General features: G+C 38.7%; 1 protein-coding gene across 3 annotated transcripts in view; it reads right to left on the bottom strand.

The window, feature by feature from the left end:
• The window catches only part of RCHY1 (ring finger and CHY zinc finger domain containing 1), a 67,996-nt gene extending 56,097 nt beyond the window's left edge, over positions 1-11,899 (bottom strand). For 2 of the 3 annotated variants that reach the window (XR_004540835.1, XM_033960595.1), the window contains exons 1-2: positions 11,757-11,899; positions 3,121-3,240 (exon numbers count right to left, since the gene is read on the bottom strand). Coding sequence is in view for 2 of the 3 variants with exons in the window: in XM_033960595.1 (XP_033816486.1) it covers positions 3,121-3,240; positions 11,757-11,810 (174 nt within the window). In the remaining variant the exon portion in view is untranslated. Of the gene's footprint in view, positions 1-3,120; positions 3,241-11,434; positions 11,640-11,756 lie in introns of those variants that run through there. The other variant, XM_033960602.1, reaches the window with a different exon arrangement.
• Positions 11,900-16,312: the final 4,413 nt, after the last annotated feature.

The raw sequence follows: 16,312 nt of genomic DNA, 5'->3' as shown, positions 1-16,312 counted from the left end.
TCTACCATATGTACATTCATTTATTCAAATAGCTAAGAACATAAGAATTTGCCACTGCTGGGTCAGACCAGTGGTCCATCGTGCCCAGCAGTCCACTCCCGCGGTGGCCAACCAGGTCAAGACCTGTGCCCTGAGACCAGCCCTACCTGCATATGTTCCGGAGTTCAACAGGAACCCGTCCAACTTTGTCTTAAATCCCTGGAGGGTTTTCCCCTATAACAGACTCTGGAAGAGTGTTCCAGTTTTCCACCACTCTCTGTGTGAAAAAGAACTTCCTTACGTTTGTACGGAATCTATCCCCTTTTAACTTTAGAGAGTGACCTCTCGTTCTCCCTACCTTGGAGAGGGTGAACAACCTGTCTTTATCTACTATGTCTATTCCCTTCAGTATCTTGAATGATTCGATCATGTCCCCTCTCAGTCTCGTCTTTTCAAGGGAGAAGAGGCCCAGTTTCTCTAATCTCTCATCTTCATTTGCCCCCACCCCCAAAAAAAACAAAACCAAAAAAAAACAGGACACTTACTGCCAACATGCAGAAGTGAATGGACTGCTGTAAAGCCTCCATTTCAACTAAATGCAGAATTCAGATAACATAAAATAATTTATGCATCAGAAAGTCTGACTCACAATGGTGTACAATTAGTGTGAGCCAGCAAGATGCAAATCAGCTTACAGAGCTATTTAGATATACACACTACTATTTCACCATTATGACTCATTTTACTATTCTGCTTTGAGTATTTGAAATTATGTTATGATCCAAAAGATTGCTTATTTTAGGTGATATTTTGCTGATAATTGATTTTATGGGCATGTCGTCTATTTGCCGATTTTATAATAGTTTGTACACCACTGAGGGTTATTTTTTTACGAAGAGGGCTCTAAGAATAAGTAAAACGCTTGTTGGTTGGTACTAACAGAACTGAACTGTAACCTGACAATCAAGTTTTCTTTCATAACGGAGTATTTCCATAACTGCTTTAACTAATAATCACTGGACAGTCCACTTTAAATGATGCTCAAGATGACTTTGGCTGCCAAAAGGTCAGGTTTTTAGGACACCCTTAATATGCTCAAGACAGATTTGCATACAATTAAGGTAGTACCCATGTAGATTTCTGTCATGCATACTCATTAACTAAATACAAAAAGAGCTATACCTTACACCTCCTACGGATTTATAAATATTTAATCATTTACTATAATTATATGTAACATCAAAACCTTAAAACATTTTTCATCTCTAATTTCATACAATACATACAAATAATCATCCTTTCCAAAAGTTAAGCCCTTCCAATCTATCCAATATATTAAAATTCATGAAAAGTTCATCCTCTCAATAAAGTGCTATAATGCCTTCTTTTTTTCTTTTTCACGCCGTTGTTCACTCAGTTTCCTCCACATTCATTCAATCAGTCAAGTATGATTATTGGAAACATTGTAGCTCGACACAGTTCTGTTTCGCACTCAGGTGTCATTAGGAGCTTAAGACTGAAACAGGCTTCACTTCTTCACAATCTCTACAATACATAACACCAATATTGTACTAGCCGATCAGACTTATAACATAAATCAAAATGAATCAACATCTCCACTACCTATCAAAGCACAATACTTTAACATCATATCTGACAGTTCATCATATTTTGTTTCCTAGCCACAACCAGGACCAGGACATCCAAATCAGGATCTTTCTTCAGCTAAAACGCTGGTCAAGTTCACTTCCTCTCTACTACCTCACTTCCTCTCTACTACCTCACTTCCTCTTTATACTCCCTACACACCTGCCATTAATTAAAGCAGATGCCATTCAATTTCTTTATTTAGCACAAAGGGTTCTACTGTCCCCCCAGGAGTGGATTAATTTTTGCTCTTTTCTTAACAATATCTCAGAGAAATTACTACCACGAGCCCATTGAACAGTGATTAAGACCACAAATCTCAAATCATTCACCGCATGCTCCAACTGAACCCAATGAGCAACCAGCGAGAGATCAATTTTCTGCAACCGCAGACTGCTCACATGTTGAGCCATTCGCTGCTTAATTTTTCTCCTAGTTTGACCTAAGTACCAAAGTCCACATGGACATTGTATTCCATATACAACCTGAGCCGTGTTACAATCTATCCGGTTCCACAAATAAAACACCTTATCACTATTAGGAATATTAACTCTATCCACCGCTAATGCATAACAACAGTATATACACCCATTACATTTATAATGACCTCCCCCACTCTCTCTCTCTCCTATCACTGCTATTATTAGACAACAACTCTCAGCGATTACGTCCTCACGTGTACACAAACCTTGGCATATCCCGAAGGCCCTCATGAAGCCTCAGGATATGCCAATGTTACCTTATTACCTGCCTCAATTGACAGGACTGAGAAGAATAGGGGAGAGTACATGTCAGATGTCCCTCTTCACCACCCCTCTTGTTTTTCAACATCAACCACCTTCTATCTGAATATTTAGCCCTTTTAAACATGCATCTAATTACTTTCTGGGGATAACCCCTTTGGCTAAAACGATTAGTCATCTTCCAAGACTGAGACTGAAATTCTGCCAACTCACTACATACACGCTTAACCCTCAAAAACTGACCCACCGGAACACAGTCCTTTAAAGATCTAGGATGATAACTTTTTTAATGGACAGTGTTCTGGTCAGTGGGCTTTCTAAAGAGGGATGTGGTGAATTCCCCTTGTGAATAAGTGATCTGAATATCAAGAAACTGAACAGTGGTAGCAGACTTTGTGGCTTGGAGCGATATATTAGGGTCACAATTATTTAAATAATGCAAAAAACATACCAACAATTCTTCATCTGCAGACCAAATTATTCATTAGAGATATCCTGAAAACCTGACCTGTTGGAGGTGGAACTTGAAGTCTAAACTACTGCATCCCAGCTGTAACTAGTGGGATTTACTCGTATTCAGGAGAAAATGTTTCTTTTCCCCTCAGCATCTACTTGCAACCTTTACAACAGAACAAGTTTAGAAACCATTAAACTTTCTCATTCCGATATAGCATGCAGAATAACATCATCTTTTCTCACAAGCTACAAACAGAAAATTGTTGCTAAGGATATAAAATAGTGTATCTCTTACCTGCTGGATTTGTTTACACTCTGCACACTGTACTTCTTTCACTTTAAATCGATCGAGTTGGTGATTTTCTTGATTATCATGGCACAAACGGCACACATAAAATTTTCCACAGCAAGGAGCCTGCAAATGAAGATCATGAGGAAAGAAGCTTTAGGATATATTACATTTAGGTCTAGATAATTTAGTTCGATCATGTGATTTGAAAGATATATGGCGTATTCTTCATTTTAATGATCAGGAGTATTCATTTTGTTCACAGGTTCATAAATCATTTTCAAGAATAGATTATATTTTTGTTTCAACAAATAAAGTGCAACAAGTGATTAAAGCCTCCATTGATCCTATTATCATTTCGGATCATGCGGGAATATGGATAGAATTACAAATAGATCAATTAGAAAATAATAGACCTCTTTGGAGATTTGATAATGCATTGCTTGTGGAAGACAAATTTTTGGAAAATTTTAAAACACAAATTAATGAATTTTTTCAAATAAATTTAGTGGAAGATACATCTATAGAGAATGTATGGGATGCATTTAAAGCAACTATGAGGGGTAATATCATATCATATTCAGCTTTTATTAGGAAACAAATTAAAAAACAATATATAGAATTAGAAAAAGAAATAAAAATATTAGAAGCTAAATTGATAAGTAAATGGGAATATGAAGTTTTGCAAGCTCTTTTGAAAGTAAAAGGTAAATATAATGAATTAACTTCAAAAATGATAAGAAAAGATTTGTTTTCCAAACAAACGGTGTATTATGGAAATTCTAATAAGGCGGGAAAATTATTAGCAAATTATCTTAAGGCAAAAAAAAGGAGAACTAATATTAATGGAATAAAAGATGATAATGGTATAATAACAAATCAAACAAATATAATATTAAAACAATTTTTAAATTTTTATAAGGATCTATATTCTTCCGAACCTTATTTGGAGAAACAAAAAGATGGAAAAAAATTTTTAGATTTAATAAATGGACCTAAGATTCCTGATCATATAAAACGAAGTTTAGAAGAACCTATATCATTAAAAGAATTAGAAACAGCATTGAGATCTCTTAGAGTTGGATCCGCTCCAGGTGGTGATGGTTACACAGTAGAATTTTATAAAACATTTCAAAATATCCTCTCCCCACATTTATTAAAATTATATCAGACACAACTTATAAAAGGTAATATAAAAGGTACTATGGCTGAATCAATAATAATTGTTTTGCCTAAGCCAAATAAAGATCCTACTTTGGTTTCAAACTACAGGCCTATATCTTTGATAAACGTTGATAATAAACTTTTGGCGAAAATTTTGGCTTTGAGATTAGCCAAAGCTCTCCCACATATTATAGATATGCATCAAACGGGTTTCGTTGCTAAAAGACATTCCTCCAATAACTCTAGACTATTATTTCACATGCTAAACTTATCAAAAAAAATGGATGAACCGGCATTTACAGTTTCATTAGATGCCGAGAAAGCATTTGATAGGGTAGAATGGAATTTTATGTATCAGGCTTTAGAATGGTTTGGTATAGGTTCTGGATTTATACAAATGGTAAAAACATTGTATAGCTTCCCGATTGCAAGATTAAATATTAATAATAAGATATCTGATGGTTTTCAATTGCAGAGGGGAGTTAGACAAGGTTGTCCTTTATCTCCTTTGTTATTTGATGTTGTATTAGAACCCTTATTGTTAGCAATACAGCAAACGAGGGAGATACAAGGAATTCCATATTCAGATATGGAATATAAAATTTCGGCTTATGCTGATGATATTTTGCTTTATTTGAGAAATCCAGAGTCTACCTTATCTTCTTTATTGGAATTAATTGATAAGTTTGGCAAATTTTCAGGTTATAAAATTAATTGGAATAAATCTGAAATTATACCCTTGAATGTTTACTGTGTAAAAGGATTATTTGATATTTTTCCATTCATATGGAAAGAAGAAGGATTTAAATATCTAGGCATTCAAGTTAAAAAAACAATTGAAGATACTGTAAAAGAAAATGAAAAATATGTATTAAAAAAAGTAACGGAGTTATGTGAACAATGGAACCCATTACATATATCTTGGTGGGGCAGAGTTCAAACTATTAAAATGATGATGTTGCCTGTGGTTTGCTACCAAATGAGTATGATACCTATTTATTTTCAGGGGTCCTTTTATAAGAAGCTTAATAGAATTTTAACAAAATTTCTTTGGCTTGGTAAAACACCTAGAATAGCTTTAGTAACCTTACAAAAATCAATTAAGGAGGGAGGGGTAAATTTTCCAAATTTCTATAGGTACCATCAAGCCTATATTCTACGTCAGGGTATATATTGGATCCTCCCAGAACTTATAGATAATGCACCAGATTGGTTATATTTGGAATGGCGCCTTATGTTTCCCCTAAATTTAGTTCATTTACCAAGTATTAATATACCTAAAAGATACAGAGAAAATAAAATAATAATGGATACTTGGAAAACATTGAGATTTATTGATAAATTAACAACCATCCCAATATATAAATCAACTAATCAATCCATATGGATAAACTCCAAGATCAAAGTAGGCGGAGCTCAAATCCTTTGGAAGAACTGGATTATTGCAGGAATTAGATCTCTAGATGATATTATTTCAGAAGGTAAACTGCTGGATTTTTCACAATTGCAACATAGATTTGGTCTTAATAAAACACAAAGTTTTAAATGGTTGCAATTGAAGCAGGCCATTCAGGTTGGGTTCCCTGAATGGAAATCATTAAACAATCAATATAGTTTAAAGTTCTTATGCTTTAAAGCAGACTTCCTAGGACATCAAGCCGCATTGTGGTATAAATTAATATCTGGATATTTGAATAAAAAACCAAAAAATGGTCTAAGAGACATTTGGAGCATTGAGATTGGACATCAAATTAATGCATCTCAATGGCCACTAATTTGGTCTTGGAGAATGGGATGTACAGTGTCAGCGTCTATGAGACAAACATGGTTCTTTTTATTACATAGAGCTTTTTGGACCCCTACTCGTTTACAAAAACTAGACAGTTCTAAGTCTAATAGATGCTGGCACTGTAATCTAGAACCAGGGACATTAGATCATTTATTATATCATTGTCCTTATATTAAAATATTTTGGAATTCAATTTGGCCACAAATTAATAAATTAATGGAAAATCATATTGCAATATCATATGATACAATTTTATTTGGAACAATGATGAGAAAAAAAAGTCAAATTTCACCAGAAAATAATAAACTTCTATTAATTATGACAGGGGTTGCCATTCAACATATAACTAACAATTGGAAAAATTACAACAACCTAAACTACACATTTTGGTGGAATACAATATGCCATGTTTTTAAAATGGAAAGAACAATAGCAATACAAAAGGGGACATATAATAAATTTATAAAAATATGGGGGCCATTGACAAAATACTGTAATGATTAAATAATAGAATACTTTTTCTTCTTTTCTTCTTTTAGAGATTTTTTTTTTATGACACACATATAGGGGGGGTAAGGAAAACAATTTATATATAATATATTATAATATATGATACAAAATGTAACAAATGATTAAAAAATAATAGAAGGGTGGGGGGAGGGAAAATGAATAAAATTTATCCAGAATATATTGTATTAGATATAAATATGTTATTGAATAATTATCAATTGTATTCTAATATGTTGTATACTTTTATAAAATTTGAAAATATTATATTAAAGCAATAAAAGGGTGGGGGGAGGGTGAAGGGGAAAATCAAATTCAGACATACATTGTGTTAGATATAAAAGTGATACCATGCATTTATCAAATGTATTTTATTATTATGTTCACTTTTTGTAAAATTTGAAAATAAAAATATAATGGGAAAAAAAAAAAAGGATATATTACATGATATTAGGATTTGCATATTTACATTACATTACATTAGAGATTTCTATTCCACAATTACCTTGCGGTTCAAGGCGGATTACAAAAGATTAGATAAAGAATAGATCAGGTAGTCTCAGAGAGTCAGGAAAAAGATAGGAAGAAGGAGGGTATTCATGAGGGTAAGTCTTTTTCAGGGATTTCTTGAAGAGTATGGTTTTTATTTCTTTTCTGAACAACTTGTGATTGTTAGCAGAAGACTGGAGATTTGGTTATCCAGTTTTGCTGCTTGAGTGGCTAGGAGGCCGTCGTAAAGTTTTTTCTGTTTAACTTCTTTGATTGGAGGGTATGTGAATGGGGGGGGGTGTTTTTATGTGTCTGGTTGAGATAGTATGGAGGAGTCGGTTGTTCGGGTAGGTTGTGCTGTCTCCGTTCATATTTAAGCAATCAAAAATGAATACAACATATACCCCCTCCTTTACCAACACATAGCGCAGGTTTTAGCACTGGCAGCAGCGGTAACTGCTCCGATGCTCATAGGAATTCTATGAGCGTCATAGCAGTTAACCGCCGCTGTCGAGGCTAAAACCCACGCTATGAGTTAGTAAAAAGGAGCTAGATAGTTAGTTAGGTGCCATCGACTCATGCTCGAGTCCTAGTGACGTGATGAATTACACACATACACACAAAGGAAGCAAATTAAAAGCAAAACATGTTGGGTATTCTTTTCTGACTTCAAGTTCAAGTTCAAGATTATTGGTATTTGATGAATCGCTAAATCAGTCTGCAAAGCAATGTACAAAAATATAAAAGAAGGTAAAAATACAAAAGGACAAACCCAATGACAAAGAAATTTTTAAAGACAAGACAAACTTGAATTGGGAGGAAAAGGGGAAAAGTTACAATTCTTTTTAGAGGAAAAACAATAATGGAAAAAAACAAAAGGGAACGGGGTAGTTAAAAGTCTGTAAATAATTAAACGAGTCTAAAATTTAAATGCTAAAAGCGTCTTTAAAAAGATGAGATTTTAAAGATTTTTTAAAAGAGGAGAGATCTTTTTCATTTTTAACATATTGGGGTAATGAGTTCCACCATTGGGGGCCCATTACAGAGAACATGTCTTCAATCAATACAGGCATTTAATTTATGGAGCAGCTTCATATGATCTTTTCTCCATCAAGATACATTATACATATCAAGTTCAAAATTCAGCAAGAAATGAGTATAATCAAATATACTAAATCAAACAAATCTCTTATGTCCTCTCTTACAAGGGACAGGGACAAACTAAAATCTCACAATGACTAATGTTACTGACTAGGGTACACTCATAGCTACATGGAAGTACCTTTAAAACAAATAGGAAGAAATTATTTCACTCAAATAGTTAAGCTCTAGAACTCGTTGCCAAAGGATGTGGTAACAGCCGTTAGCATAACTAAGATTAAAAAAAGGCTTGGACAGTGTACCTGGAAGAAAAGTCCATAGTCTGCTATTGAGATGGACAAGCATTGAATTTTGTATCTGGGTTTCTGCAGTACTTGTGCGAATTGAATTGACCACTGTTGGTCCATCTAGCCCCACTGATCTGATCCAGTATGGCTATTCTTATATTATGTTCTTATGTAGTATTATTTACACCTACTCGATGGTTAGTGCAAGTGCTTGCATCTGAAATAGAGGCGCTTCTTTAACCTGCCACATTAGCATTCCGTAAAGAAAAGTAGGCTACAAATAAGTGCATTCTTGGTACCTAAAAATAGATGTCCCTTTAAGGTATTATTTTCATGATCACTATCAAAGCAGTATCAAAACCCCTTGCTAAAAAGAAACAGTACTAGCAAGATGTTAGCTGGTCAATAAAAGTTGAAAAACTATTTGTATTTCACTTCCTTAGAGATACTATAGGGTCACGTCAAGAGGTCCAAACTCCCCACTCAACCATTTCAGTAATTGTAGAAATTTTTTCAGGGGATACGTTGGGACCTCTAATGAAGATATCCAAAGTTAAGTTTTGGAGCATGATCTCAACCAGATAAAGAATTAGGGCCCTTTTATTTGGGCTACTTTTTGTATCCGCAAAAGATGTCAAGTGTAGACCCTCCTTGAAATTGGACCAGTTAATATGGAATTACTCTATATAAACTGTGAAAGATCACAGAGATTAACACTCACCATATTGTTTTTAGCTTTTCAACACATATTCGATCTACTACCATATCTGAAAGCCTGGTTCTTCGATTTCAGATCAATAGTAATAAGTATTAATCCAATAAGCTAATAAAGAAATGTATTGTTAAGTCTACTTAAAATAGTACTCCTTACTATTTGGTCTGTTAACAGAAGATTAGTTCTAGCTCTATCAAAAGCGTCAGAGGAGAACGTGGAGAATACAGAATGACATGGGGACAAATCATCCACATCCCCATTTTATACCTATGAGTTCTGTCTCTGTCTTCATCTGTACAAGCCTCAAACACTTTAAAATCATAAGTGTTTTGAGGCTTGTGCAGTTAAGGCAGAGCTTGCAAGAATGGGATAGGGACAGAACTCACAGGGACGGGAATATTGAGGTCCCTGTGTTATTATCCTAGGGCCGGATTCTCAAAATTCACCAGTAAAATCTGGTAGGTCAATGTAGCGGCTGTAGTAGAAGTGATTTTTCTTTTACTGGTTCTTCTCAGCACAATCGTATGCAAATTATGTGCATGATATTTGTGCAGAAAATTGCAAGTAAAGGGAGGAAGGAACTGTGCCTGGCGTTTGTTCAGAAGGGTAATCACTAAGTACAGCTCATCCCTCCTATCACAGCTACTTACCCTGCCCCGATCAACTGAGTCGCAGGTCTTCCCAGAGTCCTGCCAGCTCAGCAGATTGACTGGCAGGGAGAGCAGCAGATGGAAAAGTACCCCTTCCTGCCAATACTCCCCCCCATACCTTGTACAAGGTCAGCAGGAGGGAAGCCCATTCTTTCCTGCCTTGGTTGCCACTGCCTTGACCACAACACCCCTGTGCCTTGGCAGGAGGGATGCCCACTCTCTCCTGCTTCGGTCACCACTGCCAGACCCCAACACCCCTGAGCCTTGGCAGGAGGAATGCCCAACCCTCCTGCCACCCAGGGTCCCTAATCCCCCCCCCCATGCCTTGGCAGAAGAGATGCCCATTCCCTCCTGCTGCAAGGGTCCCCTGACAACCTCCACCACCACCTTTACATTGAAGGATGGAAGGAAGGATGCCCACTCTCTATGGCTTGGCAGGCCCACTTCTACAAAATGGTGGGCCTTCCCCTTCCCAGTGCATCCTGGGATGCACTAGGAGGGGCCCAAGGACCTGATTGGCTCAGGCGCTTAAGGTCCCTCCCTATCCCACGATACACTAGGCAGGGGCCTAAGGCCCTGATTGGCTCTGGTGCTTAAGGCCCCTCCTAGGGGAGGAGGTCTTAGGCACCAGAGCCAATCAGGGCCTTAGGCCCCTCCTAGTGTATCCCAAGATGAACCAGGAAGGGAAAGGCCTTCCATTTTGAAGAGGCAGATGAGGTCTGCTGGCTGGAGGGAGTGGGCATCCATCCTGCTGTCCTTTAATTTAAAGGTATTGGGGGGGGAGACAGAGGAATGGGCATCCTTTTTTATTTTTTGAAAGTACTGGGGATGGAAAGCATTGAATGGCCCTGGGGGGATCGGTGGGAGGAAGGGAGGGAATTAGGGGTCCTTTTTTTGTGGGCAAGAGAGATTTTTTGTGGTGGGGAACAAGCTGTCAATCCTTACTTTCCTGTCAGTGCCTAAGCCAATCAGCACTTAGGCACTGATAGGAAAGTAAGACTATGACAGCTCAGACCCTACTGGGAAAAGTTTGCCCATAAATAGTGGGGGAAAAGTTTGCCCATAAATAGTGGGCAAAAAGTTTAGAGAATTGCCCAGAGTACTCATTTTAATATTAATGACCTCATTGTACTACATTTGCAAGGTACAATTGGAGGCTACTATATAGCATGGAAAAGACCACGCACGGCAAGCCATTCTGAGAATTGACCAGTAAAAATACTTGGATGCTAAACTGGCTAAAATTGGTTTAGTATCCAACGTTAAATGCACAGTGACTTTGAAAATCTAGCCCTAAAACCAGCCTGAAATTTAAACACAGAAACTGGGCCATCAGGTAGCTCTGCTCACCTTAAAATGCTTCTAGGTATAGATCCTTATCAAAATCTCATAGATATCAAAGAATAAATAATAAATAAATGGACAGTTCTGGGAAACAAGAATTAAAGAAAAAAGCATGATTGCAATGAATATTACACGCTCTTTACTCATTTAAATAAACCCAAAATATAAGCCAAAAAGATGCAATGGATTTCAGAAAAAGCCCAAATCAACACAGAAAAAAATATCTGTAAGACTGTAAAGCGACATTACGAGGCAGATGCACCTAATACATTACTTCTATTTTCTGATTCATCCTTTCAGAAGCGAGTTGATCAAAATAACGCTAATAGTGAAGAGACACAGCAACTGTAACCAAGAGACTCTGGGACGCGCTCCGAACTACAGTTCCCAGCGCCTCACGCCATCAAACAAGTGACGTAACAGACAGGACCGCGGAGACAAGTGGTCATAGGAAAAGGCTATAAAAGCCTGTGCCACGTTAGGCGGAAGGAATTTTCTGGTCGGGTGATCATGTTACAGCGATCAACGATGAAACGCATGAGACTCATCCCTTGCCGTTCGCACACCCTCTCCATTCCCCCAGATCACGCACTTACTTTCAGTTTGCAACACCGCACGTAGTGCTCGCACCCAGCCCCAAATGCCGCCATCTTCTTCACACCCGCACGTCACAAGTCATCCAACAGCCGTCTAGAAGGGGCGGAGTCTCAGTGTAGCGGCGCCACTTCCCCATCCCTCCTCTTTCGAATCGCAGTCTCCGATCTGACCACGTGACTGAGTTTTGTACGGTATTTGCTGTGAAAAGGCGCTTATAATATCGCGGCAAAAGGGTTCTAGGACATAATATTATTAACATGAGGACGTTATTGTCAGTGGCGTAATGACGTCGCGCAGCAGGCTTGTGACGTGTGCTGTTCCACAGGCTTCCCGTGGGAGGGATACTAAAGCCACAGTTTATAGTACTGCAGGGGTGTCGAACTCAATTACATTAAGGGGCCGAAATCCAAAACACAGGCTAAATCGCGGGCCCCCATAATAATACTAATTATAACACCATTTTTTCCATTCATTTTTCATATACACACAATATAATCTTAAAATTAAACTACACAAAACATACTGTATTCTTCTCAACATTCATTCCTACCAGAACACAGATAACCCCTATGCAAATACAGGACCAAAAACTAAAAGTACTAATATTTTTTTATAAAACACTCCAAGGTTCAAGATTCTGCATGCAGTACAACCCCAGAGAAAAATAAACAAATGTATTTCTTCCTGAGCAGTGCAAAAGAAAGACAGCAGATTAAAATGCTCAAAATTGACACAATTCAAGCACTAACTTGAAAATAAAACCATTCACCTTACCTTTGTTGTATCCCTCCCTCCATGCTGTGCCTCTCTCCGGTGGGTGTCTAACCTTCTTGCCGGCTCCAACCTGGCCATTTTATCCAGCCAGCGGTCCAATGCCCCCCGGTGTCATCTTGTGGCCGGCTCCCTCCTCCTCACAGCCGTAGTGTGCACAGAGCCGCATGCAGCGGCTCCTCGTGCGTCCTGAACTGGAAGCCTATCTGACGTCGCAACATCAGAGGGAATGCTTCTGGATGAGGTGTGGGACATGCGAAGAGCCACTGCATGCAGCTGCGTACACATTACGGCTGTGAGGAAGAGGGAGACGGCCACAAGGTAAAATTGGGGGCATCGGACCGCAGGCTTCATAAAACAACCAGGCGGGCCTTGAGTTTGACACCTTTGGTGTACTGACTTGGAATGTGAGATAATTTTTTCAAATATACCACAAATAGTTAAAAAATATCTAAGTGGTTCACAATTGAGAAAAAGTCAGTTTGATCAGAAAAGGAGAAAAAACAATGGGAACTTCTGTTTCAATGGATTACTATAGGGGAGGGAGAATTATTTTTATTTGTTCAATTTTCTATACCGTTCTCCCAGGGGAGCCCAGAATGGTTTACATGAATTTAGTCAGGTACTCAAGCATTTTTCCCTGTCTGCTTAAGTAACCTGTTTTCAAAAGGACCACCCCGTTATTGGACCGACCGTCCCATTGTCCCGACCCACCGCATCGGGACGCCGAAATGTCCCGTTTTCAGGGACAGCTTTAAAAAGCAGTGCGCGGGAACAATGACGATCGCTTCCCCTCCCTGCTACACCGATTCAAACCACCGGACCACCGCCACTGCACCTTCTTGCCACCCAGAAGCCTTCTTCCCGACGTCAACTCTGACGTCGGAGAGGAAGTTCCGGGCCAGCCAGGCAGTGATTGGCTGGCCCAGAACTTCCCCTCCGACGTCAGAATTGACGTCAGGAAGAAGGCTTCTGGGTGGCAAGAAGAAGGTGCAGCGGCGATGGACCAGTGGTTTGATTCAGAAGGGCAGGGAGGAAAGGATGGAGGCTGGCAGGCAGTGTCGGTGGACCTGGGTTGGAGGTGGGGGTGGGGGGTTGAATCGGGCACTGGAGGGAGGAAAGAAGGTAGGCAGGCAGGCTGACTTTGGGGGAGGGAGTGGGACAAAGGCTGGAAGGCAGTGAGGGGGACATAGGAAGGAGGCACTGGGGGCACTAAGGATTTAGGAAGGGACACTAAGGACATAGGAAGGAGGCACTGGGAGCACTAAGGATTTAGGAAGGGGCACTAAGGACATAGGAAGGAGGCACTGAGGGCACTAAGGATTTAGGAACGGACACTAAGGACATAGGAAGGAGGCACTGAGGACATAGGAAGGAGGCACTGAGGACATGGAAAGGAGGCACTGGGGACACTAAGGACATAGGAAGGGGCACTAAGGACATAGAAAGGAGGCACTGAGGGCACTAAGGATATAGGAAGGGGCACTAAGGACATAGAAAGGAGGCACTGGGGGCACTAAGGACATAGGAAGGAAGGAGGGCGAGAATAGAAAGGGACAATTGTTGGACCTGAGTGCAGAAAGAAAGGATGCACAGTCAGAAGGAAACGCAACCAGAGACTCATGAAATCACCAGACAGCAAAGTTAGGAAAAATGATTTTAGTTTCAGTTTAGTGATCAAAATGTGTTAGTTTTGAGAATTTATGTCTGCTGTCTATATTTTGCACTATATTTGTCTATTTTTCTATAGTTACTGAGGTGACATTGTATATTTTAGTCATCTGCCTTGACATCTTGAAACCTCCCCATATATAAATGATAATTAACATTTTCTCTGCATATAGAGTGCTTTGTGGGGTTTTTTTTAAATTTTATGGTTACCATTATGAATTAATAAGATATTATGGGTTCATGAAAAATGAATGGAAAAAATTGGGTGTGGGATTGGGGGCGGGGCTAGGGCAGGATTGGGGGCGAGACTGACAATTAATAGATGTCCCATTTTGATGAAAAAACTAATAAATGGTCACGTTAAGCATAACCAGTGTTGTGCTTGCAAAAGTACACAAGGTCAGAAGTGACAAGCAGCTAGTTTTGGTTATGGATTCAGCAGAAACTGAATCCTGGGTTCAGACCCTACCTATACTTGGTGCATGTTAATATCTGTTCTAGGAATCTAGTGCAAAAGGTGTGTCATTCTGGACAGCAGGGTATTCTCCCCATGCTTGCTATCTGTGCAGAAGGAATCCACTCCAAGTTTTCGACTCCTCCTCCTCCTGAGGGCTCTGCTGCCCCTTCAGTTTTTCCTTCTGCAAGTAAGCCAGAGGGTATTTATCTGATTTGCACTGTATATTTCTTTATTATTTTTGGTATTTTTCACTGCTTTTGCAGCTATTGGTGCACCAGAGTTCCCCAGTGCAGGGGAGAACTTTGATCGCATGGAGAGGAAGCAGACTTGGGTCTGCAGCTATCAGATTAATCCCTTGGGGACCTGTTTGGCCAACATGCAGAGATCTTTGTGGAGCTTGGGGTCTGTACCCGTAGTAGCTTAGTTCTCTAAAATCTTGAAAAGAAGTACATATTCTACGGAGTCGTAAAAATTGACCAATTGGAAGATTGTACTTAAGATGGTATGGGTGAAAACTATGAAACGATAATAGAGTATTTCTTTCTATAGGCTTCCTATACAGAGTAGTGCTTAATTTATTAGATTATTTCATAATCAGGAGATCTAAAACCTAGAGAGATATATGAACTTTAGAGAACAGAAATGGATTTTCGAATTAAATACCATTATTCCTTTTGGACTGAATGTAGAACTTGAATGGATGATGTTGGTGTGAAAGTGGGTGGGCTTTGCGGGTGTGTTTCTGTGATTGGTAGACTGAGAGAATGTGTATAAATAGGGTGTTATAAGACACCGTGGCCATTTTAGACCTGCACGAAGATAGTGGTGTATAGTCTCTAAATGGTGAGTGATTGGTTCTAGTATTTATTTCAGTACATGTTACATGCTGGTTAAGTTTGCGTAGGCTTTTGGGTGCACTGAAAATGTGTTTAATGTTTGTAGGGGATGCTCCTTGAAACAGCTTCTCTGCAAAACGCTGAATTCACATTGGAGCCCCATTCAGTGCAACAATTCTAAGCTAAGTTACTTAAAGTTTGACATTTATGAAATATTTAAATTAAATTAACTAAAGAATTAGAATGAAAAACTCGAAGGAAGAGTGACCAATGAGGAGGCTGGCTATGGTATAACTTGGGTTTTACATGAAATATGAAATCCAAGTGTAGCCAGTGAGGTCACATTAGAACTGCTATTGATATGATTGATGAATGATTGAACAGCTGAGAGATCTTTGGAAGAATTGATTGAAGAATAGAAGCAAGCAATGAATGAAATTATATTATTGAATACAGTGGTTGTGTGATATTTATAATTTGTATTGATCAAATATATCTCACTTAGAAGAATACTTATTATTATAAGGCCACAAAGAGAGTGATTTCCATTTTATATACTTTATTGCTGCAATACACCTTAATAATTACCCCCTAAATTAAAATCTTTCTCATTCCTCTATGTTCCCTTAGATCAGGAAGTGATTTCCACCTTTGCATCCTTTCACCTAGGCCCTGGGGCCTCTAAATTGGTCCGATTTAGAGCCTGGGCCTCCACCAGTGCTTCACTCTTTTATGGAAGTTATTCCCAGAAGAGCTTTACTTGGAGAAAGACTACCTGCATTTCAAACAGGACTTGAGGTCATACCTTTTAACCTAGCCT

Source organism: Geotrypetes seraphini, chromosome 1 (genome assembly GCF_902459505.1).
Source record: "Geotrypetes seraphini chromosome 1, aGeoSer1.1, whole genome shotgun sequence".
In the NCBI taxonomy this organism is placed as follows: domain Eukaryota; kingdom Metazoa; phylum Chordata; class Amphibia; order Gymnophiona; family Dermophiidae; genus Geotrypetes; species Geotrypetes seraphini.
This window is presented reverse-complemented; position numbering and strand designations above follow the sequence as displayed.